The 26,648-nt window shown below is 41.1% G+C and overlaps 2 protein-coding genes across 2 annotated transcripts in view; one reads left to right on the top strand and one right to left on the bottom strand.

The window, feature by feature from the left end:
* The window catches only part of SCG3 (secretogranin III), a 38,929-nt gene extending 37,323 nt beyond the window's left edge, over window positions 1-1,606 (top strand). Inside the window, exon 12 of the mRNA XM_032623229.1 lies at window positions 1,013-1,606. Within this exon, the coding sequence (XP_032479120.1) occupies window positions 1,013-1,131 (119 nt within the window). The 3' untranslated portion in view covers window positions 1,132-1,606. The remainder of the gene's footprint in view (window positions 1-1,012) is intronic.
* A 2,882-nt stretch (window positions 1,607-4,488) lies between these two features.
* Window positions 4,489-26,648, bottom strand: part of LYSMD2 (LysM domain containing 2) — a 28,331-nt gene continuing 6,171 nt past the window's right edge. The window contains exons 2-4 of the mRNA XM_032618140.1: window positions 17,136-17,602; window positions 6,319-6,647; window positions 4,489-5,070 (exon numbers count right to left, since the gene is read on the bottom strand). Of these exons, the coding sequence (XP_032474031.1) occupies window positions 5,028-5,070; window positions 6,319-6,647; window positions 17,136-17,408 (645 nt within the window). The 5' untranslated portion in view covers window positions 17,409-17,602 and the 3' untranslated portion in view covers window positions 4,489-5,027. The remainder of the gene's footprint in view (window positions 5,071-6,318; window positions 6,648-17,135; window positions 17,603-26,648) is intronic.

Genomic DNA, 26,648 nt, shown 5'->3' with positions numbered 1-26,648 from the left:
TGTGTAAACTGAGTGCAAGGAATTACGTATAAGGTTGAATGTACGCTGTGATCATAACTGTGTTGAGAAAGATACATCCAAAAGCTAAAAGGAAACAGAACAAAATATCCACTCTGGTTATCAATGATTAATAGAATTCAGGTGATTTAAATTTTATTTTCATGTTTCTGTATTTTCCATATTTTAAAACAATAAGCATATAACACTTAAAGAATCAAGGGAAGATGTGGGGTTTTTTTCAAGCCTTCAGAAAGATGCCACCAGCCCCCTCCTTACTTGGTTGAGGATCTCTTTGTTTTTTGTGGACGGTTCAATGGTTTACCTAACTTTTTTGTTTAAGTCGGACAGAGGAACCACAAAGAGGTTATGGTTTCCTTTTTCACTCCATGCATGTAATTCAAACAACATGAAAATCAAGGTAATTCTTAATGCTGGGGGGGGAAAAAAAAGTGGGTTGTCACGGCAACGTGGGCGTAACCAGTGTAACAAGTTCAAGTCAGGACACCTGGTTCTGATTATAACTTTTACTAGCGGCATGACCTTGCATAAGGCACTTAAGTTTTAGGGTCTTGTTACCCCAAGTGTGTTTCCTGAGCCAGCAGCATCAACATCTCCTGGACCTTGTTTAAAATGCAGAATCTGGGGCACCACCTCAGGCCTACTGAATACACATTTGCAACTTTCCAAAAGCCCCAGGTGATTGGTATAAATATTAAAGTCTGCCAAGGCCTGGTTTATGAGCCTGTTCCCTCTCTGGTCAAATGAGGGCTGTTCTCCCCACCTGAACACCTCGAAAAGTTGTGATGAAGAGCAGGTGGGATAACATAATGCGTGGAAACGTGATTTGAAGCTGCAAACTACAGCACAAATGCCAAGAACTAAAATGCCTTCCAGCGTGAAAGACAGGGCATGGTAATGATGTTCTACAAAATGCTTCTCCGTTAATGGTAATCACTGTAATGGGCTGTGCTTTCCTTATCTTTGCTCATGATACTCTAATGATATTTTCCAGATTATGACCTTTCAAAGATGAGGGACTTCATCAACCAACAAGCTGATGCTTATGTGGAGAAAGGCATCCTTGATAAAGAAGAAGCCGATGCCATTAAGCGTATTTACAGCACCCTGTAAAAGTGGCAAATGACCCAAGAGTCTTTTAACTGTTTCAGAAAACATAGTGTAGCTTAAAACACTTCTAATTCTGTGATTAAAGTTATTTTGACCCAAGGATTATTAGAAAGTGCTGAATTTACAGTAGTTAATCTGTTAGAAGTGGTTAAAACATAGCTTTCTTGCCATAAAAACTATCCAAAAAGTAAAGTTGTATGTAAGCTGAGATTTTGTATATAGAATCCTTATTTCCTTATAGATTTACATTTTATAAGCAGATCTATGTTGCTTTGGAAAAGCCTGTAATGGACTGAACTTAAAACTGAACCCTCATCCCACTGTGTCACACATACAAGCACCCCCTGAAGAATTAGGGGGTTCTGTTTTCAAGGCATGCTGGGTACCAAAGCACCTCGTAGGATATCTCTGTTATGTCATTTCCATACCTCTTCCCTTTTGGGAGTTTAAATAAATTCACATTTCCTCATAGCCTCTATAGCTTAAAGTATAGCCATCTGCTTTTTTGCCTGCTCCTGCTGGCTCTTTATCAGGCCCAATGGCACAGAAAGGAACCTGAAAAATGGGCATAGGATTTGCTGGATTTATTAACAATTCCCCCCCACTCTCAACATTTTCTATTAGTGAGTTTTCAGACATTGTGTTTTTCTCTTAAGAGGGATACTACCTATGTCCTTTCCAAGACAAATGAGGTCATAAACGCTACATAAAGCAAGATAAAAATTGATGCCAGGTCTGAGTCATCTAAACGGAATTTGATCCAAGCCAAGGTTTCTCAACAGAGAGCAAGAGGGCCAGGAAGTAGGGGAGATATAGAGATAAAAATCATTCCCTCCCCTGTGAACCAAAGCTGGTAGATGAGTTCCCCTAGAGGACAAGGTTAATGAATGTCGGATCCCTGCAACCCCTCTTCCTCAGCCACCACCACCAACACAGTCCTGGAAACAACACACAGTGACCCAAGGTCCTCCGGAGATGTTAATGCTTTGAAAATGTATTATTCAATATAAATTAAGTACATAAATATTTTTCTATACATTTCAGTTGAAAATCATAAAAATAACTTAATACTATGTATATCAGCTGGCAGTACTTCAGATGGCTTCTGACACCTGTCTTGAACGTCCCTACCTCATATTCAGTTTTTGGTGAGGACTGGGGAACATACAGGAAAGCTACAAGAGGCTGTTTTCACAGGGAGGAGACCACTGCTGCTCTTCCCTACTCTCTCTAGAATTGCAAAAACAAAAACCACAGCCTGACACACACAGAAACAAAACTCAGTATGTTCTAGAGAAGCCAATACCCGTTGGTGAATGGTGAGAGGGAACTAAAAACATCTTTGCCAGAACTATACTTGCCAAAGCACGATGAGTCAGACTGTTTGCATGAGTCATCTTTGATAACATGGCTGACTCGACTTCACCATGGCCTGTAGTCCAAACACGCTGCTTCTACATTAGAGAGAATTAGCTGATTATGACTCAAGCATTTTATCCATTCACTTTTCTATACTTTATCTAAATATCTATGCAGTATTTTAAAAAATAAGACATTTACTAAGGGAGTTCATTGTAGCTTTCAGAGCACATTGACATTCCTTAACTCCTACTGATAAGCAGGACAGAGGGAGCTCTTCAGTCCTGTTTCATACATGAGGTTCACAAAAAGAGCACTGGGGGCTTCCCTGGTGGCGCAGTGGTTGAGAGTCTGCCTGCCGATGCAGGGGACGCGGGTTCGTGCCCCGGTCCGGGAGGATCCCACGTGCCGCGGAGCGGCTGGGCCCGTGAGCCATGGCCGCTGAGCCTGCGCGTCCTGAGCCGGTGCTCCGCAACGGAAGAGGCCACAACAGTGAGAGGCCCGCGTACCGCAAAAAAAAAAAAAAAAAAAAAAAAAAACGAGAGCACTGGACATGCTCAAACTCTGATGGCCAAGAAGTGGTAAAGCCAGGATTAGAACCCAGGTTCTTATCTTAGTTCCCTCCTCCACAGCACTTCTATGTGCAAGGCAGCGACTAAAGAACTCTAGTCCAGGACGTTTCAACTGTAGTCTCAGTGAAATCAGTTTTTAGTAACTTTAAGATGAGGGAAAAGATGTTTTGGCTACGAATTGCTAAGAGAGATCTTAGGCAAAAATAAATGACTCAGAAAAATGTTTTTGAGATTGTGGTCTTCATTTCAAATTTGAACTTATGTCTTTTGGATAGTGTTTTTGGATTTGTGTCTTTTGGATTACTCTCAAATTTCAGATTATTTTATGTTAAATAGCATAAAACTATTAACATTAAAAAAAAATCCCTGGACTTTTTTTTAGAGGCCTTGACCTTTTCTTACATACACAACTGTTTCCCTTCCTTTATTTTTTTCTTTTAGCTTTCTGCTTTTCCAACGACCTCCCCATAGTTCAGGTAGCGATGGATACAAGAAAATAGCAAAGCATGACAAGGAGATCACCCTATAGCAAAGATGATAATAACGTTAGGAAAAAGAAACATGAGAAATAAAAACAGAGGTTATCATGAGAAAAAATAATGAGGAAAAAAACCCAAAATACAAGGGATTGTGGACGTTATGAACAAACAAGAAATTCAAGACATGGGCAAACAGCTACTGTTTTCCCATTCATGTCCCTGTTAGTCTCAAGGGGTGGATATATGCAGTTCTGGTTCAACAAGTTCTGCTGCACCGACACCTAAGGGCACTTGTTTCCTGCTTAATGGAAGACCTGGAGGAGCAAGGCAGGGAGAAGATAATGAGGAAAAAGAAACGGGAGAAGAGAAGGGAAACAAGGTCCTTCTTGTCTCACAGAATGCAGACTCCTTTTGGGATGTTGGTGAGGGATAAATACAAGGAATTTTTGTGGAAGCTTAAAGATTTATTTAACCTGATACTTGAATAGAAATGGAGATCAAAAAAATTTAATTGCAAATAATACATTTCTTAAACTTTACTGCTGTAACCTGTACATATAAAAAACTAAGACAAATTATGTGAATAAAAACCTAACCCTTCAATTCAAATGAGCATTTGACTGTAAAATGCTGTAAAACATTCTATAAAGTGACTTATCAATGAAATCTAAGCTAAAATTCACCAGTGTGTCCAGTCATGGTGTTGTTTACTTCTTCTTTTGATATATTCCATATTTTCACTATATCTGAAACACACCAAGTTAGATATTATTTAAATGCAAAGGTTACTAGTAATTGCAATGTATTTGCTTTTAGATTATTGAAACCTTTTTCAAAACTACAGTAATAATAATAAAGACCATTAAAGTAGAGGAGAAGCTGTCACCATTTAAAACTATAATTTAAAAATCAATTTAATATTCCCATTTGTTGAAAAAAACTGAAGACTAAAATATGAAAACATAGTTTATTTTCTCATTCAGACTTTTGGAGTTTAATTTTACAAAATAGCAGACAAAATTTGTTTCTTTATAGTAATACAGAATATGTAATACATATCGAAATATATATATATAGCACTTAAGTTATAAACACATAGCAAAATCAGCATCACTTAAACAGCAACCATGTTTTTCACATAATTAGGATTTCTCAGGAAATAAACATTTTTACCTTGAATATGTAAACAGTCTTTGTGGCTTTATGTCAACTAGTATTTACAAAAGCTAGTCGAAAAACTACCACCGCTTGCAAAAGTGATGAGCTTTAAGATACAATTTTGCTGTCATGCCATAATAAAGACTGAAGATCATAGAAAGCCAGAGGGAGCTAGTCACTTCAGTGCAATTGCTGTAGGTGGAACTACTTAATTGTGATTTAAAGATATATGCTATGAGAATCCAAAAGGGATGCTTTTGAATCATCAGTTGTTGGTTTCTTTATGATCTAACCATCTCTTAACCCAGGTTAGATTATGCCCCCTGATCATCTAACTGTGATAGAGGGAAGCTGCAAAGAGACTTTCTTCATCTCTGAAAAAAAGAAACACAGCATAAATCAGTGTTTAAAAACTGTACTCAGAAAACTAACACACATATTCATTATACAACTTAATATCCTGTTGCCAAAGAAGGGCAGGAGTTATATCAACTTATAATATCATGCATGCCTTGGAAGTTGTACAAAACGCAAACACTCACTAAGGAATATTCATTGTCCCCATTTTACTGGTGTCTCAGTTATTGGAATAAAGAATGGTACTTGTTATATATTTGTATTTGTTTATATTATATAAGTTTATATTAAATTATAAATTAATTATATTCACATTTATATTTGTCTATATTTTTAATATTCTACCTCTTTCTCAAAAGGATTTGAGGTACCTACAACAAAAGGCATACATATACTATGAATAAAATAGAAATTAAAAATCACGACTAAGGAAAGGAGAAGGATACAAATATATTAACCATCAGCAATATTGTAGTAGTTGAACTGAGGACCAGTTTTGGCTGCAAGCTTCCTGGTAACCAGGGCAAAAAAGAAAACACAATAGGTTGTGCCATTCTTGGAATGATAAAGGAAGAAGGAAACCAATTCTATAGGAGAGAGAAAGTTTTGCCCTAGTACCAAATTAAAGAACAAAGAAAAAATGCTCACATGAGATCTTATATAGGAAACACCTGGTAACAAGTAATAAATGTCTTTGGCAAGTTTTATAAAGAACAGTATTTTACAAGTAATCTATAGGGCACTGCTTCCTCTGATGGTGTCAACTAGACGTCTACTTGGATGCTCTCCAGAACTACTAGCTGGACAGTTATGCTATTAAAGCAAAGAAGTAAACTTTTTATACGAAGTAACAAGAACAAAAGCATTGCAACAGATAAAGCTTCATGCAGTATGCAGTAGCTCTGTTTAGACTTTATACATTAAAAATGCCTGTTTAGGGCTTCCCTGGTGGCACAGTGGTTGAGAGTCCGCCTGCCGATGCAGAGGACACGGGTTTGTGCCCGGGTCCGGGAAGATCCCACATGCCGCGGAGCGGCTGGGCCCGTGAGCCATGGGCGCTGAGCCTGCACGTCCGGAGCCTGTGCTCCGCAAAGGGAGAGGCCGCTGCAGTGAGAGGCCCGCGTACCGCAAAAAAAAAAAAAAAAAAGCCTGTCTAGAATTAAAATCTAGCTTTTAAAGCAAAAAAAGAAAAGAGAATTTGACCAAGCAAGAACATCTTAAGAGTAATTTGTTCAGCCTCTGACATTTTTCCAGCATATTTTTACCTGCTCTCTTCCTTTAGTTTCTTGGCTGCCTGTGTTGATAACTTAATCTGCAAGTCCAGCCTTTGCAGGAAATCTCTGGCTGACACTTCCTCCGGATGCATGGGCTGAGCATCAGATTCTTGAGGACTGGGAGGGGAAAGGTCTTCCCCAGCCGCTACCAGGTCTTCTTCATGAGAAAAACTATCAACAGTTTCATTTTCTGGAGAATCTATTGAGTTAAGTCCATTAAACAGCAAAGGCTTCTCTGATATAACTGGGATGTTCAAAGTTTTCTTCAGAAATATACAATCATTGGTAAACAGTTTATTTGCCCTTTTAATCTGCTCCATCTAAAATATTTTAAAAAAGCAACAGAGTTACATATAAATAAATCCAAGAGTAGGGTTTATTATACAACACAAAATAAAAATATTCATAAGCAAAATGTGTGCAATGCTATCTCTGGATCTGAAATTCTTAATTCGGGGTTAGTCACCTCTCCAGATACCCCCAGTTATTTCAAGAGGTGCCAGAAAATTCTCTTTCACAATTTTATAAGAAGAAAGACTAGTTTTTCCCCTGCTATATTATTTCCCCTACAAGGCAGCTTTTACCAAGCAGCCTTAAATCCCTGAAGTTAAAAAATGTAGAATATTTAGCACTTATTTAATACACTTCAATCTTATTTTAACATTTCTATTTTCTGATTTAAAAAAACAAAATTCTTAGTGCTGTGATTTTCCTTATGGAGTGCTTCCAATCTCTAGAATTGTGTTTGGTAAATTTAATGGATACAGGAGGTGGTAAAGAAAAAAGTACAACGAGAATTAGGAAGAATGGTGTAGGCTGGGGCTGCAGTCATTAAGAAAGCCCTCACGGAGAAGGTGGGGTTCTGATTTTGATTCTTTTGACTTTAGATGGACCTTGAAGAATGGGTAGAAGTGGGACAGGTAAGGAAAACAGGTAGGGAGCACTTTACATAGAGTATCTTATTTTTTCTACCTTACAGATTAGGTATTTGAAGATCCACTTTTCAAATAAAAGAAACAAAACTCAAGGAGATTATGTACCAAGGAATCATCATACAACTAGCAGATGAAGAAGACAGAATTTAATACAGGTTTCATAACTTCAAACTCTTTCATACCCTGTGAATTCCTCCAAACCAAAGAAATGGGGATAGCAGGTTAGGGGTGAAAGGGGAATGGAATTTACACATGTTACCTCATTTAACTTTGCTAACAGAACTGCAAGCTAGATATTATCACCTCCTTTTTACAGATGAAGAAAGGGAGACTCAAGGGAGTTAAGTGGCATGCCTAAGTCCACAAATGTGGGTAAGTGCAGACAGGACTCTTGGAGAGCTGTCGGAGAAATACCTACCCTCATGTTCATCACACCCGACCATCATGCATCTGCAGACTTCTCCACCCAACTAGCCTGGGAACTCGTGCCATGCTAGGTTCTTTACATGCACTGTACCAGCTAATTTTCTTGTGAGGTATTGTCACCAAGACAGCTTGGTACAACAGCTAAGCACACAGGCTTGGGAATGTGACAGAGCTAATTTCCAATCCCAGCTCCACCAACACAAACTGTCTGAACATAAGCGTGTTACTTCTCTCATTGAGCCTATTTCCTCATGTGTAAGACAGGTATCATCTACCCTTCACAGGGTTGTTGGAAGGATTAAATGAGAGTTTATACATGTATATGCATAGAGGATATGGGTGTAGGTGTAGAGATATAGGTGTGAAAGGGAGAGACAATTTAGCAGTAAATGGTACTTACTGTCCATTTTCCCATGAAGAAATTAAGGCACACAAGAGATGACTGATTTGACCAAGTGCATATGGCTCCGCAACTGTATGAGCCAGAATTTCCGTCTGACTCTAAAGTCCATACGTACAACACCAAGATTAAAGTGCATGACTGATGGAACCCAATTCTGGGATCCTTTAATGCCAAATCGACTGAGTGAAAAAATTAGATTTCCACTTCAAAGAGCCTGAAAAAATAATGGTTGAATAAGATGGGCCCTGCTCCTCCTGCTTTCTAGCTATAAGCTGAATCCACACAAATAGTACATTCAATGTTTTCTTTTTTCATTTAAAGATACTACTTTAAAGTATCTTTTGTGTAGGGTGGTCTTTTATGTTCTAGTTTCTAGTTAAAAGAGAGAAGGCAAGGGTGAGAAAGAACATGAATAGGCAGGTACACTTTTAGAGACAGAATTAACATCTAAAAATCCTAAGTGTCTCTGGTCTAGTTTAGGCTTAGATTTGAGCAAATTAAAGAACTTGAAAACTTATCCATAGCAGGTTCAGGTATATCCTAATCTGCCTTTAGTACCTCTTGTTTTCACCACCTAGCATCCACGCCCTCCATCTCTCCTAATTAGTATAAGGGCTTCAGGGGCAACTGAGTCCTCCCCTGGCTCCAGGGTGAGCACATGACTCATTTCCTGCCCTTTGAAGCATCACAGTTCCCCGGCTCCTGAAAGGTCACAGTCCCGTCTGGAAACAATTCAGAGATGCAAGGAGACTTCTGCTGAGTCTGGGAGATGAAGGACCTCTATTTTTTCTGTGAGAAAGAGATGGGCCTGGAGCTGCTGGCAGCCATCCTTCCACCACAAGGAACCTAACAACAATGCCACCTTGAAGGAGAGCGATCAGACCTCTGAATCAAAGCCTGAAACCAGAATACCCTCGCACCCTTCAGTTCCAGTAATGAGCCAGTAAATGCCACTCTGTTTTTGTTTTTATTGCTTAGGCCAACTTGAGTTTTCTGTCACTTGTACATGAAAGAACCCTCACTGATACAGTACCCTTGAAATACTTATTGACAGGGGCCTACAACTGCTTACAGACACTGTTTCCTGGGAATAATGATGGAAGACAGAAACAGCCAGGAACACCAGGATCTGATTGCTGAAGATGGGCTGGGAACATCAGCCATTAACTGTGAATTCCCTCAGGTCAAGACCGGTTATTTCTAGAGCCTCCCAGGTTTAACAGAGATCTTATGCACACTAAGTGCTTAGGATGGATGGATTAATTAATTTATTAATAATTAATACAGGTCAGAGAAACAGGCATAAAAGATGAACCCAGAGAAGTAACCAGGAAGGGGTGGTAAGTTATCTGTTTTGTTGGTTATTCTTCTGCCTTTAAACCCACCCTCACCTCCCAATCCATCCCCCAGTCTTCTTGAACTTGTTCTAACTGCAGGAGGCTGACCTCTTCAGAACTGCACTCCCCAAACCCCCTTGTTCTTGGAATTCCAGTCAGTGTTCCCAAGGAAGTCACCAGCAGAACAACCACACCATGACTCTGGTGCCTGCATCCCTCTACAGCAGAGCTCCTACCAGGCAGCCCCTTGTCCACTCCTCCCGTTCTCCTCGGTGCCGGGTACCCCACTCCTTCCCCTGGCCCTCAGGCCTAGAGGTAATGTCTCCCCGCTGTTGCTGGTCTCGGGTGCTGCACCATCCCTTCCTGGTTCTCTTAATCCTATTCACACTTCTGTAAATGTCCCTGCATTAAACCCTCTCTGGCCACACCCTTGGAGTGCGCTAAATGTATTCCGTGGGGACCCCGATACATCCATCACTCAGAGCAAGACAGGCCATCATAGCCAGGCAAGGGGCCGAAGACAGGAAGCACAAGACAAATGGACTGAGTAAAAGGCTGTGTGTAGTCAGGGAGTCCACAGGGAATGAAGGGCAGGGCTCTCCTAGCTCTCATGCATGACATTCTACCATTGATTCACCAATAGAACTGCCTCTTTTAACAAGTCTATGAGCTTCCCAATGTCAGGAACTGCTTTCTTCTCCATCTCAGCATTGCCCAGCAAGCATTTAAGGTGTATGTTGACCATTATGGTCTAGACTCTAAGAAGACACATGGTTGCCAGCATCAAGGACATCAGGGATGTCCAGACATAGTTAGCATCAAGGTGGGAACCAATCTAAGGATGGGCAGGTTTGAAACTGAAGGTGAAAACAGATAAAAGAGGTTAATATAAGGTAGTACTTAGAAACAAGGGCTCTGGGGCCATACTTTCCAGGTTCAAATCCTGGCTTACCACTTTCTAATCATCCCTATGTCTATTTTCTTTTCTGTAAAGTAAGGAAAATAGTACTTTCCACACAATATGATTATTATGAGAATTAAATGAGTTAATTCATGTAAAACACTTAGAACAATGCATGGCACACAGGAAGCGCACAAAAATGTTAGCAACTATCATTAAACTTGGTTAAAAGTGAGAAAGCAACAAGTAAGGGCAGATTCCTAAACATGTATTCAGCAAATAAGGAGGAAGGAGGTAGGAATTTTCTCTCCATAAAAAATATTTCTGGGCTTCCCTGGTGGCGCAGTGGTTGAGAGTCCGCCTGCCGATGCAGGGGACGACACGGGTTCGAGCCCCGGTCCGGGAGGATCCCACATGCCACGGAGTGGCTGGGCCCGTGAGCCATGGCCACCGGGCCTGCGCGTCCGGAGCCTGTGCTCCGCAGCAAGGAGAGGCCACAACAGTGAGAGGGCCCGCGTACCGCAAAAAGAAAAAAAAAAATTCTCCCACAAAGTAAAAACATGTAAGAAAATTTCATATAAACAAGCCCAGATGAATAACATAATATACTGTCACTGCCCTGAGGTCTGAGCGTTTTTTTTTTCATAAGGTATTTAATTTGATCTTAACTTGTTCTCCTTTACAACCATAGGCTCCAAACTCTATTACCAGTAGTGAAGTTAAGGAATGAAACCAGCCACACAAAAAGCCAGGGGGGAAAAAAAAAAAAAGGAGTCCTTCCAGAAAGAGTAGTTACAAGGCCCCAGAGCAGGAAAAAGTGGTGTGGCTAAAATAGGGAGTAATGAGCAAGCTGCAGGCCACTCATATAATAAATAAAATTTGGATTTTACTTTAAATGTGATGGGAAACCATTGGAGGGTAAAGGAAGGGAGTGACATGATTTGAATAGCACTCCAGCAGCTTTATGGAAAATGGATTGGTAAGAAAGAGGCATCAGTGGAAACAGGAAGCTCAGTTATGGAAGAAACTGCAATAGCACAGATAAGAAATATAAATAATCCCAAACAGTGAAATGATATTTTAATTTGCTTTGGAATGTTTTATGCTTTTATCTGAACTTGGATGGGTCTAATGTTCTGGGAATTTCACCTCACATAAAACTAAGAAAAGTCATGATCCAATACAAGGAAGAGCTGAAAAACTCTACAGCTTTACCACCTGCTCTCTGTTCAATATCTCCTACTACCCAATGAACGCTGAGAATAGCAAGTGTGACCTTTTCAAAGTGATGCAGAACTACCCTCAGTTTCTTGAGAGCAAATGACTAGTGGGGGAGATACAGCAACCAAATGCTTTCATTTTAAAACTGTCTCCTAATCAGGATTGAGTAGCGTGATTCAGTGAAATTTACCATCTGCTTACTAAGAAACAATGTATGGAATAATCAAGTTAAGAGCTGACAGGATGGCCACAAGGTCGACCGTGGTGAAATCAGGTAGAACAAATACCACCACCAACTTGTTTAAAATGACTCCCCTGTAAGTACATTTGTAAAGGTGAATTCACTGTGGAGGGAACTCACAAAATATCCCCGCCCCCAAGTTATCTCAATAGCTGCTGCTGGGCATGATCAAGAACTCTCCCCAAAGGCTACTTTCGATCAGCTTCATTAGGCCACCTGCCTAACTGGGAATGCAACATTCAAAGCTTCTTTTTCTTCCTCTCCATTCCTTAAAAAAAGACAAACTGTTCTGAAAACATTTCAGGACCCAGGATAACTAACATTTACACAGCACTGTGTTGCTTGTGGGATATTTCCATATACACACAACTCTCAGTTGATTATTATCATCATTATAGAGGAAAAGACTTAAACATTAAAGCATTCTCTCAAGCTCGTGTTCTAGTAAGTGCTGGATTCAACCTCCTCACTCCGCTGTCTCCTATTAAGTGCTAGGTGTTGGTGGCTATCAGCCTCCTCCATTGCCATGTGCTAATAAGGGAAAGGATTTTTTCTTCTCCATGCTATCTCAGAAGAATATATGAGATCCCATTTATGAAATGTCCAGAAAAGGCAAATCTATAGATTAGAAAGCTGATTCATGGTTATCTGCGACAATAGAAGAGAATGGGGAGTAAGGGATCTTTTCAGGGTAATGGAACTGTTCTAAAATTGGATTGTTGTGAGGGTTGCACAACTCTGTAAATTTACTAAAAGTCCTTGAATTGTACACTTAAGATGGGTGAATTTTGTAATATGTAAATTATATATCAATAAAGTTGTTTTTAAATAAAGAATGCATGAGAATCTATTAAAACCTAAAACTACTAAGGGCTACTTTACCGTACTTCTTACAACAGGTGGCACTATTTAGTTATGGTTCTCTTCCCTTTGACCAGCAAAGGTCAACAATTTCCAGCAAGAGCAGGAGCTAAAGTTATAAACACAAAAGATTTATATACGCTTATATTTCTAACTCACTGCACTTGTTCCCCCTAAAATGATAATCATTTCACCTTTTCTCAGCAAGGTGACATCTGATAGGAGAAGTGTGAAGAAGCAAGTGGGCTTAGCAGCTCATTGGAGGAGAAAGAGAAGACCCCGGGAATAAAATTGGATAGGAAATGACTCAGGATATGAGGGGCAGTGGTCTGGAGAGGGTAGAGGACAGGGAAGTTTCCAGGGGGTAACAAAAAGATGAAGAAAAAGTTTGTGCAAATAACAGTTTCCCTCACTGCCTCTCACCCACTTTCAGTTTATATACAGGGCTTCCTAACAAAAAGTTCACAGCAGCTGCCTGGAGCTTGTCAGTTCCCTCCAGAGGCTTGCCTCCAACTGAAAGGAGCTGGGATCACCACAAAAGCTGTAGCAAAATCTAGAATACTGGGTTGGGGGAGGAGACTTAATGTCTCAGTGGAGATGAGCAAAGCCCAGGAAATTCCAGCCCAAGCAAGTCTGTGTCTGAGATTTGAATTACATTGAATAGTTTCTCAGTTGATCCCCAGCAGTTTCAGTTTCTCTCTGTGAGGTCTTCCACCTCCACACCATTTGAAAATTGCAGCCACCTCCAGCAGCCCTGTCTCCTTCCCCTGATTCATTTTTTTTTCATTTTGCTTATCAACACCGGATATATAACATATTTTGTTTATTTACTGTCTCCACTGACTAAAATATAAGCTCCATGAGAGCATGGATTTTTATTTATTCACTAATGTATCACCAGAAAGGTAGAAGCTGGGAAAAAAGAGGAAAGAAAAATCAGATGAATGGTAAACACTGTTGAGAAAACAAAACAGGAAAGGGGGGAGGGGCACTGGGATGAGGGAGCGTTGCAGTATGACATGGAGTGGTCAGGAAGGCCTCAGGGAGGAGACATTTATGCAGGCTTGAAGGCAGTGAGGGAGCAAGTCACACAGCCAATATCAGCTACGTGATTTGTAGGTCCCAGAGAAAAGTGAAAATGTAGGGCATTTGTTCACAAATTATTAAAAATTTCAAGACAGCAACAGCAGAGCATTAAGTGCAGGGCTCTTCTCAACATCGGGCCTATGTGACTACACAGGTCCGACATCTGCACGTACCTGTGGCCCTGCATGCAGATGTCAGGGAAAGTGTTCCCAACAGATGGATGGAACAGCAAGGGCAAAGACTCCAAGAAGGGACAGCATTGGGAAAGAGCAAAGAGACCCTGCTTGTAAAACAGGAACATTCCTGGGCTCCTTTACTGGATATTCTGATCCAGCAGGTTCAAGGTAGGCTCTAAATTTCCAACATCTCATCACCTACTCCTTTAAACACTAATTTAAATACAGTGTGGGTGGGACTGCCCTGGTGGTCTAGTGGTTGGGACTCTGAGCTTCCACTGCAGGGGGTGGGGGTTGGATCCCTGGGGCTGGGAGGGGGGACTAGTATCCCCCATGCCGCGCAGCCAAAAAAAAACCCAAAACCAGTCTAAATACGATGTGGGTGATCTTGGCAGTCAATATCAGAAACTTAACTCACTCAACTTCTCTCTGTTCAGTCGGGGAATGAAAAAAACCTTTCTGCCTTTTTAACTTCCACCTGAAATATCAATTTCAATGAGTAAATCCGATTAATGTCTGTAGTTAATATCTGCAAGAATATCAGTTCACTGTTATGGTGATTATCTTCACTTTCACTAGTTCTACAGAACCAGTGGAAAGAGTCTCTTAACAATTTCATCAACTAGAGTTCAGGGTCCAAAGTAAATGAGAACCAGTGATTCTCAACCAACAGTGAGTGCTTCTCAGGGAATATCTGGCTATTTCTGGATGGGGGGAGGGGGGCAGTGCTACTGGTATCTAGTGGGCAGAGGCCAGAGATGCTGCTAAACATCCTACAATGCACAGAACAGCCCCCCAAGACAAAGAAATATCCAGTCCATAGTATCAATAGGGCTGCAGTTGAGAAACCCTGAAACAGACTGTCTGTGGCTACAGATTATAGTTCCCAATTCATTACACTTGAGCTTAACATCTTAAAATCAAGTCTTTATAAAGGTAATGAAAAACCTGATTTATGCTTTAATGAAAAGGGATAAATTTGTAAGTAACAGGATCTACATCAGTGAAAACAGGAATTAGAAAGCATTTGATCAGGACTTACCTGATGGCGCAGTGGTTAAGAATCCGTCTGCCAATGCAGGCGACACAGATTTGAGCCCTGGTCTGGGAAGATCCCACATGCCACAGAGCAACTAAGCCCCTGTGCCACAACTACTAAGCCTGTGCCCTAGAGCTACTAAGCCTGCACTCTAGAGCCTTCGAGCCACAATTACTGAGTCTGTGAGCCACAACTACTGAAGCCTGAGCGCCTAGAGCCTGTGCTCCGCAACAAGAGAAGCCACCACAGTGAGAAACCCGAGCACTGCAACAAAGCATAGCTCCCGCTCGCCACAACTAGAGAAAGCCCGCACTCAGCAATGAAGACCCAATGCAGCCAAAAATAAATTAAATAAATAAATTTATTTTTTTAAAAAGGAAGAAGGTGGAGAACCGCAGTGAGCAGATGTTCGGGAGCTCTGAGCAACCCAAATGAAGTCATGGAGGGCAGTGAGATGCAGAGAGATTGCTGTGGGTAGGGACCAGGGAAACAACACTTCTCTGGGTATCATGGATTCCTAGGTGCAGTCAGCCTAGCCTAGTAGATAAGATGCACAGAAACCAGACAGAAAAGACCTCCCTTCTTCAGTAATCAAGATGCTAAGAGAGCTCTTGATAAGACTAGGATAAAAGTAAGGATGGAGGGCTTCCCTGGTGGCGCAGTGGTTGAGAGTCCGCCTGCTGATGCAGGAGACACGGGTTCGTGCCCCGGTCCGGGAAGATCCCACACGCCGCGGAGCAGCTAGGCCCGTGAGCCACGGCCGCTGAGCCTGCGCGTCCAGAGCGTGTGCTCCGCAACGGGAGAGGCCACAACAGTGAGAGGCCCACGTACCGCAAAAAATAAATAAATAAATAAGGATGGAAATCAGAAGTAATACCTAGGGCAAAGCAAATGCTTTGTCACTGTGATAATTCAAGCTGGTCTCAATGAATAAGCATACTTGGAAAATATCCTTACCTCTCATCCACCTTCACATCTGTAAAAAGGAGATTAATTACACCTATCTCCAGGGCTTACTAGGAAAATCAAACTGAATAAGAACAAGATGGAACAAGACAAATGCAATGCCTGGCACACAACAGGCATTCAGCAGAAAGAGTAGCTGCTGATACTTCCCAACGCTGCTTTCCTCTGGCTCTGACTCAAACCAGGCCCCATGAATGCAAATACAAGAATTGAAGTTCTATGTTCACTTTTAGAAACTCCCAAGAGGGCGGAATAGGACTAACCATGGCATGAAGTCTCCAGTACATGCCTGCACAGCAAGATCCCTGCTCTCAAAATGTTGAAAGGATAGAAGGACCTGCCAGGTAAACACATACCAGAATGGGTGTGCAAAGGAGATGACTCAGTCTCTGTCACTGGTGAAGGGCCAGAAAGAGTTTCACTTAAAGAGAACGATAAAGATAAGATCACCTTTCTTCCCATTGCTGTCTAGGGTGCTTCAGGAAGGAACATTGAAAACTGATATAGAGCTCAAATGTAAAAAGGCCATCACATAGTTCAGAGTTAATTATAAGTAATTTTAATGAAACAATATGTTCCCTCAGCTTTCCATGTTCTTCCCAGAGGTGTAATGCAATAGGCCCCAAGACACAACCACTTATAAATTTATAATAACACAGCTCTGCAGCTCACCTAGACCACATTCTTGGCCGCTGCTTAGCGACAGGAGTCACATTCACAGTTGCCAGTGAGCCCAGGGGTGTAATTTCACTTCTAAATAAAGAAGCATAATCAATAGAAACAGAACCATCCTGCGGGAACAACTGTACCTTTCCTGACTCATCACAGCGATTGTTTACCCAGAAAACAAAATTCTCTGCCCAAGTCTGCACCTCAGTTCGGCTTTCAGGAAATATATAGCAGTACGACCGGGACTCAAAATCGGGCGAATTTGGCTCCCAGGGTGCCAACGCCCTGGTCCGCTTTGACCTTCCTTCCTCACGCGGCAGATCCGGTCTGAGTACAGGCAGGGCATCGAGAACTGGAGGCACCCACCCGGGGAGGGAGCCTTGGCGGCCCGCCCCTCTGGCTGCAGGACAGGCTCTGGCGACTGTAGCTGTCCCGGCAGCGCGCGCTGGGCAAGCGCTCGGGGCCGAGCCGCCAGGGGACGGCTGGCTACCTCCCCTACGCCCCGATACTTGCTGCGCCCCCGCCCGCAGCCACCAGCACTGCTCACCGAGACTCCGTACTTGAGCGCGATGCCCTGCAGCGTGTCGCCGGGGCGCACCCGATGCTCCACATGGCGCTCGATGACGCCGGCGCCCAGCGGCGCCCGCACGCTGGCCGTGCTGCCGTACGAGCGGGTCTTGGTGCGCGCCAGGCTCAGCGACAGCTCGGCCTCCTCGGCCTCGGAGAGCGAGCGCGACGGTGGCGGCGCCGAGGGGGGCGAGGACCGGGGCGTGCGGGGTCCGGCTGCCCGCAGGGACCGCTCGGGCGAGGAATCAGCCATGGGTCCTGCGGAGGCCGCCGGGTCGGGAAGCTCGCCAAGAGGGCGGCGCCTCGTCCGCCACCGCCTCCTCTTCCTCCTCACAGGGGCTGCGGAAGGCCGTTCCGCGGGGACGGCGGGCTGGAGGCCGCGGCGGAAAGCTGCGGACCGGCCATGGTGGGCACCTGCTCCTACGCGTTCCGCCTTCCCCAGCGCACCTGCAGGGAGGAGAGCGAAACGAGCTCCAGCTGCTGCCCCTCCGACGACCCGGCTCCACCCTGCGCGCCGGGACCCGGCTGGCCCTGCGGTGCGAGGAGCGGGGCGCGCTAAGGCCCCTTGCCGTGGAGCTACTGGGCCCCATCCCTAGGCGCCCTCGGCCCCGGAGGCAACCCCGCGCCGGGCCGACACAGCCTTGTTAAAGCCCTATCCTGTAAACAGCAAAACACCAAAGCTTTGCTCTGACTCCTTTATTGATTCCCCAGCAGGCGCCAGCTTTCTCAGACCTTCAAGCACCCCCAGCCAAGGGTACTTCCCGCTCCCACCCGATTACCCCAGGGCCTCACAGAAAACATTAAGACCATGAAACACACACAGTTACTCCAGGCCCATCTCAACAGCCTGGAGGGTCCGGTGTGCTCAACACTCTAGGGGGATAGTGCTTCTAAGGCCGGGTGGCTGACCTCAAACTAACCCTCCAGTTGCTTTGCTTTCACTCTCCATTGCACACCAGTGCCAATTTTAGTCCTGTGTTGCCTTGAAAGTCTGCCTAGCTACCGTTCATTCTCCTGGTTCACTGCTTAGAATTTACTATCTGCACCCAATTTTTTCTTATCAGTTTCCTCTTTGATACCCTGAAATCATGACTCCCCAAAGTTTTGTCATTAACGCCATCAGTGACCTCTTATCTGTAGTCTTTATCTGAACACCCTCTCCTCAACTTTCTGGCTTCCGTATTCTACACAGAGTGGGTGCGCGTTTACTAGAATCTAGCGCTCAGGATTCTGTTGTACTCTGGACAGCTCTCCAGGAGGAAGTACCCTACAGGCAGGTTAGGAGACTGGAGGTTTGATTCATTGGCTGAAGTTTTGATATGTCGCTGTGCTGGACAGAGGCAAAGGAACTAGAGTATAGGAGACAGGACGAGAGTGGGGGAGGAACACGTGGACCCCGAATCACCCTTCCGCTCAAAAATTCTTCAGTGGCTCCCTGTGGACAGCAGTATTAACTCACACTGGCATTCAACTCTTATTTCCATTTTTATTATTCATGCTCTGGCCGTACCCCATCTACAACTCATCCTGCAAACTCCATATACTCCTGCCACTTGAACTTCTTACCCTCATGCCTTGCATATGCTATACCCTCCACCTGTAACCCCACTCTTCCAATACTCTCTGTCTACATTTAAGAAAATATTAAGGTCCATCCCAAATGATACATCCCAAAATGAGATCTTTCCTGATTCTTCCCACCTGTCCCCCTCCCCCAACTGCCCAATTGTTATTGTTTCTCCATTGAATATCAAGGTGGTTTGTACCTCTTGTTTAGCATTTAACTCGTGTTTTGTGTCATGTACTTGTCTTATCTCCTCTATACATACTCCTGGGAGGTATAACTAGATCTTACTCATCCTTTTAGCTCCAGCAGTGCCTACCTAGCTCAGTGCCCTGAATAAAGCGTCAAAGTGGTTGAATTGAGATGTAGTAAAAAGATCTTGAAAGCTAAATTAGGTAATTTAGCAAGAGTCTGCCATAGAGGAACTCTTGGGTGGTGTCCAGTGTGCCTACCCCAGGACCTAAGAAAGAGGCAGAACCCCAGAGTTTCAATATATAAATGAGATCAGGTAATACTTCAAGAAAACAGGAGAAATTGCCCTCAGAGTCGACAGTCTAGTAGAGAGATAGCATATCACATGTCTTCCACTAAAGAAAAGTTTACTGAAGAAATGGAAGTTTTTATTTGAAAATTAATGAACTGGGTTCTATGAGGTGTTATTAGGTGTTGTTTGCAAAGGGTTCCATGATCAATTAATTGGAGAAACACTGCGATATATGCTTCCCTTTTGGAGATTCACAGTGCACATTAGTATACTGAAGGCTCTAGAAGTCCTGTAGTAAAATAAGGTATTGGATTTTGCTTGACACCATATTTCCCAAACTCATTTGACCATGGAACCCCTTTTTTTCTCAGAAATTTTACAATTTGGGAAATGCTGAATTAAAGTGGGGAAAGACAGGCCTAAATAAGGAACCAGGAAGATAGCTTTGGGAGTCAGAGATTCCCCAAAGGCAGAACAGTATATATAAGGAGGCAGAAAATGAGCCAGGAAGGAAAAAGGCTAGGTGATGATCACTTAATTCCTTTACAAAAAGACCAAGTCCTCTGTAAAAGTGCAAGGGAAAAGTTATCACAAGAAATGTGTGGAGATTCGAAAGCCATCCCACTTCTCTCTTATCAGAGCTAATTTCTAAGCTGTCCCTAGTTATTTTCAATTTCTCCAGCCATAAGAAATCCTGGGTCAGAAAACATGTCTAGAACAGTTCTAAAATGCTCTGAAATAAATTCAACACAGTTCTCAGAATTTTCTCCATGATTCCTTTTTGTGATCTTCACTAGCGTTTCCTCTAGCTCTCAGAAATTAATCGGCTTAAATAAGTACTTATTTGATGTTGCATGGTTAGGGTTCTTTGTGAGTTATTTTTTCCTAGATAGATTTGAGCTGTTGTCAAATATCTAGTGTTCCTGCGAATTTTTAAAAATAAATTTATTTATTTTTATTTTTGGCTGTGTTGGGTCTTCATTGCTGCGCACAGGCTTTCTGTAGTTGCTATGAGCAGGGGCTACTCTTTGTTTGGTGCACGGGCTTCTCATTAAGGTGGCTTCTCTTTGTTGCAAAGCACGGGCTCTAGGTGCGCAGGCTTCCGTAGCTGTGGCACACAGGCTCAGTAGTTGTGGCTCACGGGCTCTAGAGCTCAGGCTCAGTAGTTGTGGCATAGAGGCTTAGTTGTTCCGCGGCATGTGGGATCTCCCTGGACCAGGGCTCGAACCCATGTCCTCTGCATTGGCCGGAGGATTCTTTTATTTATTTATTTAATTTATTTTTGGCTGTGTTGGGTCTTCGTTTCTGTGCGAGGGCTTTCTCTAGTTGCGGCAAGCGGGGACCCTCTTTATCGCGGTGCGCGGGCCTCTCACTATCGCGGCCTCTCTTGTTGGCAGAGCACAGGCTCCAGATGCGCAGGCTCAGTAGTTGTAGCTCACGGGCCCAGTTGCTCCGCGGCATGTGGGATCTTCCCAGACCAGGGCTTGAACCTGTGGCCCCTGCATTGGCAGGCAGATTCTCAACCACTGCACCACCAGGAAAGACCCTGTGAATTTTATATCGATCTCTCCCTAATCCAAAGTTAATATCTACAATTTGTGTCTCAGATTGAATTTTCTGTACATTTATTTTTCCTTCTTCAACCAGAACTTCAAAATTAGTTTTATGTATATCTACCTACAACATAGAACAAACCTCATCATTAGTAGTGACCATTAGAAGTACTCCCTCTGAGATCAACAATGAGAACAGGAAGGCTTCTGTTACTACTCCTGTTTAATTTTGTTCTGGAGGTCCTAGCCAATGCAATAAGAAAAAGAAGGAGAAATGGAAATGAAGATTGAAAAGAAATAAACCGTTATTTACCAATTATAAACAATACTAAAATGTTTTACAAGATAACACAGATAATGTCTACATTGGAACTGTTCAAACTATAAGACATAAGACTATAAGACACATTATGCAAATATCAATTGCATCAATCAATCAGAAAATATTGTGTGGAAAAGACAACCTTTTAGATACCAAAAAAAAAAAAAAATCTAGGAATAAAATTAGCAAAAGAGAAGCATGCTTTATATGGAAAAATTATTACATTCTATTAAAGGACATAAAAGAAGATTTAAACAAAAATAGAGATATACCATGTTTATAAATGGGGATATGCAAAAATTTCATTTCCTTCCCAAACTCATATATAAATTCATTGAAATTCCAACCAAAATCCCTATAGGATTCTTCAAAGGACATGACAGGCTTACCTTAAAATTCATATGGAAGATAAAGGCTAAGAAGAGCCAAGACATTCCTGAAGAAGAATGAGAAAGGGAGACTTAACTTTACAATCATCAAGATTTACAAAAAATGTGATGAGAACTAAACTATTATAGTAGTGATGCTGGGAAAGACAAATAAATGTAAGAAGGGGACGCAGACCCACACATATCAGAGAAATGAATCTATGACAATAAATGCTGCTGCCACAATTAGCCATCCACGTGGAAAAAAATTGTAGATCTCTACCTTATACCATATGCCAAAATCAATTATAGACTGATTAAATATATAATTGGGAAAAGCAAACTTTAACACTTTTAGAATATCCTTATAACCTTAGGATAGCAAAGAATTTCTTAAGCAAGATACCAAAAATACAAACTACGAAGAAAACAACTGGCAAATTCTATATATAAACATAAAAACCTCTGTCCTGAAAAGGCACCTGAAAAATTTCAATAGACAAGGTGTAAAATGGGAAAATATATTTGAATACCTATAACTGACAAAGTATTACTATCCAGAGTATGTTAAAATGCCTACAAGTTATTAGAAGAAAAACACCCACTAGAAAAATGGTCAAAAGATATGAACAGACAATTTACAGAAGATAAAACGCAGATGGCCAATAGAAAGATGCACAACCTTACCAAAAAGCAGAGAAATTCCATTTAAAACTACAATTTCATAGGCATGAGACTAGCAAAAATTAAAGAACTGGACAATTCTGAGTATTGGTAAGATTCCTGTTGAACAACAGAAATTCTCAAACAGTGTTGGTGGCAGTATAAATAGGTGCAACCACTTTGAAGAGCTGTAGGACAATATCTAGTAAAGTTGAAGAAATTCATATCTGGTTCTGGTTCTAGCAAGCTGGAAGTCTAAACTAACTTGAAGTCCTCCTAATATAAGTATTTATAATTTAATTTTTTAATGAAATTCATAATTGAGTTGGCAATAAAAAAGGGACAGGCTTATGTATCAAAACAAGAGGGATTTGTAAGCTACAACCATAAACAACTTGCCTAAACTAATACGTGACAAAATAGAAAGTCTGAATGGTTCTATAACCATTAAAGAAACTGAATCAGTACTAGAGTTAAAAATCTTGTTACCAAAAAAAAGTCAGCATCGGAAGATCTTATTGGAAGAGTCTATCAACCTTTCAAAGAACAGATCAATCCAATTTTATGTGAACTCTTTCAGAGAAAAGAAGTAGCAGGAACAATCTTCAACTTAGTTCATAATATAACCATACACCCAATCCCATATCCATCATGGATAACCATGACCAAAACCAGTTGAGGAAGGTATCACGCTCATAAAGATGGATATAAGAATCTTAAAATATTATTAAGCCAAATCTAGCAGTGCATAAAAATGATAATCCATCATAAACAAGATGACTTTATCCTAGAAATTCAAGGGTGCCTTAATATTAAGACATTAGTAGATTAAATGACAGAATAGATAGAACAAAGGAATGAATCTAATAAAGGATGGGCAAGACCTTTACAGAAAAAATTTTTAATATTTGAAAATACATTAAAGAAGACTTAAATAAATGGAAAAACTACACCATGTTCATGGACAGGAAGACTCAATAAAATACAAAATGTCAGTACTCTACAAATTGATCGTATTTTCTATGAAACAGCAATGGGTTTGCAAAAAACATGACAAGCTAATTCTAAAGTTGATATGGAAAAGCAAAGACCCACAGACAGCCAAGATATTTTTGAAGAATAAGGAAAGGGAAACTGCCCTACCAGATATCAAGAATTATTATGAAGCTATAATAGTTAAGCCAGGGTGATATTGATGCTGGAAAACCAATGGATAATAGTGCACCCAGAAACACAATCACAAATGTATAAGAACTTCATCTATGACAAAGGTAGCATTGTAGGTCACTGGGAAATGGTCTATAAAACACATGATGTCAGGACAATTAGTTATCCACATGGTAGAATCTCTACTTCCTACCACACACAAAATTTAAGTTCAGTTGAATTACAGACTTAAATGTGAAAGATAGGGCTTCCCTGGTGGCGCAGTAGTTGAGAGACCGCCTGCCGATGCAGGGGACACGGGTTCGTGCCCCGGTCTGGGAAGATCCCACATGCCGCGGAGCGGCTAGGCCCGTGAGCCATGGCCGCTGAGCCTGCGAGTCCGGAGCCCGTGCTCCGCAACGGGAGAGACCGCAACAGTGAGAGGCCCGCGTACCGCAAAAAAAAAAAAAAAAAAAAAAAAAAAAAAAAAATTGTGAAAGATAAAACTTTTAGAAGAATATAGAGAAAAATATCTTTATGATCTCAGGACAAGAAAAGACTTCTTTAGTAGGATGAAAAAAAGCTCTATTCATAAAAGATTGATAAGCATGACAACGTTAAAATTAAGAACTTCTAACAAAAAAGATATCTTAAAGGAAATAAAAAGACAAATTAGAAACTAAGAGAAGAAACAGGTGTCCTAGGAACCAAAAATATTTGAATAAAATGTTGAATTATCTCATTATCCAAATTCTAGCTAACTTTTATATGAAAATAAAGAATGAAATAGATTCTGAAAACTAGGTATTCTTCATTATTTGAACTCTGGTTATCTGAATTCAGAAACTTCATAAATTCTGGTAGCAAGGAATGTCTATTTGTAACATATGCAATCAACCAAAGATTAATATCTAGAATATTTAAAGAGCTAATTCTTACATAACAATAAAAGACATAATCCAATGGGATAACTAGAATTTTATAGAAGAAAATATCCTAATTGTGAATAAACATAAGAAAAAATACTCAATCTCATTAAAATCAGAAAAATTCACATTAAGACCACAAAGAGTAACCCTTTTACACTCACCAGATGGGCAAAATCTAAGTTTGGTAAGACCAGTTACCAGTGAAGATAAGAATTCTATGCAATGCTGGGAGGAGTACAATTGGGTACAGCCACTCTGAAAAACACTCTGCCACTGTCTTGCAAAACTGTACATGCACATTCCCTACAAACCAGAAATTCCAATACTAGACACTGTATATCCCCTGTTGAAAATCTCGTACCTATACAGCAGGAGACATGTTGTGAAAACGTCCATAGCAGCATCATTCAGAACAACAAAAACTGGAAATAATCAATGATTCAGCAGCAGAACAGATAAGTAAATTGTGCTATAATTATATAATTGCACATTTTAACAGGCTTATTGAGAAATAGTTCACATACCATACAATTAACCCATATAAAATGTTTCGGGCTTCCCTGGTGGCTCAGTGGTTGAGAGTCCGCCTGCCGATGCAGTGGACACAGGTTTGTGCCCCGGTCCAGGAAGATCCCACATGCCGCGCAGCGGCTGGGCCCGTGAGCCATGGCCGCTGAGCCTGCGCGTCCGGAGCCTGTGCTCCGCAACGGGAGAGGCCACAGCAGTGAGAGGCCCACGTACCGCAAAAAAAAAAAATTCACATTACATTATTAGTTTTTTAATTTGTGGTAAAATATATATGTATAATATAATATAAAATTAACCACTTTAACCATTTTTAAGTATACAACTTAGTGGCACAAAATACAATTCACAATGTGGTACCACCATCACAACACTATCTCCAAAACGTTTTCATCACTCCAAACAGAAACTATAAACACTAAGCAGTGACTTCCAATTTCTACTTCCCACAGCCCCTGGTAACCTCTAATCTACTTTCTATCTCTATGAATTTGCCTATTATAGACATTTCTTACAAATAGAAACTTAGAATATTTGTCCTTTGTGTATGGTTTGTTTCACTTAACATAATGTCCTCAAGGTTCATCCATGTTGTAGCACGTGTCAGAACTTCATCCCTTTTAATGGTTGAATAATACTTCATTGTATGGATAGATCACATTTTGTTTGTCCATTCATCGGCTGATGGATACTTGTTGGGTTGTTTCCACATTTTGGCAGTTGTAAATAATACTGCAGTAAACACTGGCATATAAGTATCTGTTCAAGTCCTTACTTTAGATTTCTTTAGAAAGATACCTAGGACTGAAATCGCTGGGTCACATGTTTAGCTTTTTGAGGAACCACCAAACTGTTTTCCATAGCAGCTGCACCGTTTCACATTCCCACTTGCAGCAATGTATGCAGGTTCCAATTTCTCCACATCTTTGCCAACAAATATTTTCCCCAGTCTGTGGCTTGCCTTTTCATTCTTTTAACAGTGTCTTTCTCAGAGAAGAAGTTTTCAACTTTCATAAAGCCCAACTTATCAATTTTTTCTTTCCCGAATCTGCTTCTGGTGTTGTATCTAAAAAGTCATCATCAAATCCAAAGTCACTGGGATTTTGTCCTATGTTATTTCCTGTAAGTCTTATAGTTTTGCGATTTGAATTTAGGTCTATGATCCATCTTCAGTTAATATTTATGAATGGTGAGAATTCTGTGTTTAGATTTATTCTTTTCCATGTGGATGTCCAGTTGCTAAGCACCACTGGTTGAAAAAACTATCCTTTCTCTATTAAATTGTCTTTGCTTCGCTGTCAAAGATAAGTTAACTGTATTTGTGTGAGTCTATTTCTGGGCTCTCTATTCTGTTTCATTGATCTATTTGTCTATTTTTTCACTAATACCACACTGTTATGATTACTGTAGCTTTATGGTAAGTCTTGAAATTTGGTAGTGTAAGTCCTTTGACTTTGTTCTTCCTCTTCAGTATTGTATGACTAGTCTGGGTCTTTTACCTTTCCATATAAACTTTGGAATTAGTTGGTTGATACCTACAAAATAACTTGTTCAGATTTTGATTGGGATTGCCCTGAATCTATAGGTCAAGTTGGGAAGAAATGGCATCCAAACAACACTGAGTTTTTCTCTCTATAAACATGAAATATCTCACCATTTAAATTTTCTTTAACTCCTTTCATCAGAGCTTGTCGTTTCCCTCATATAGATACATATACCTAAGTATTTTTTTCTTTCTTTCTTTTTTTTTTTTTGGTACTAAAATAAATGATGTTGTGTTTTTAATTTACAATTACAGGAAAGCAATTGCCTTTGTCTGTTGACCTTGTAACTTAACAACCTTGCTATAATCACTTATTAGTTCCGAAAGGTTTTTAAAATAATTCTTTGGGATTTTCTACATAGACAATCATGTCATCTATGAAAAAAGACTTTCATG

This window comes from Phocoena sinus, chromosome 2, assembly GCF_008692025.1.
Source record: "Phocoena sinus isolate mPhoSin1 chromosome 2, mPhoSin1.pri, whole genome shotgun sequence".
NCBI classification, from domain to species: Eukaryota; Metazoa; Chordata; class Mammalia; order Artiodactyla; family Phocoenidae; genus Phocoena; species Phocoena sinus.
The sequence above is the reverse complement of the archived record's forward strand: the minus strand, read 5'-3'. Positions and strand labels throughout refer to the sequence as shown.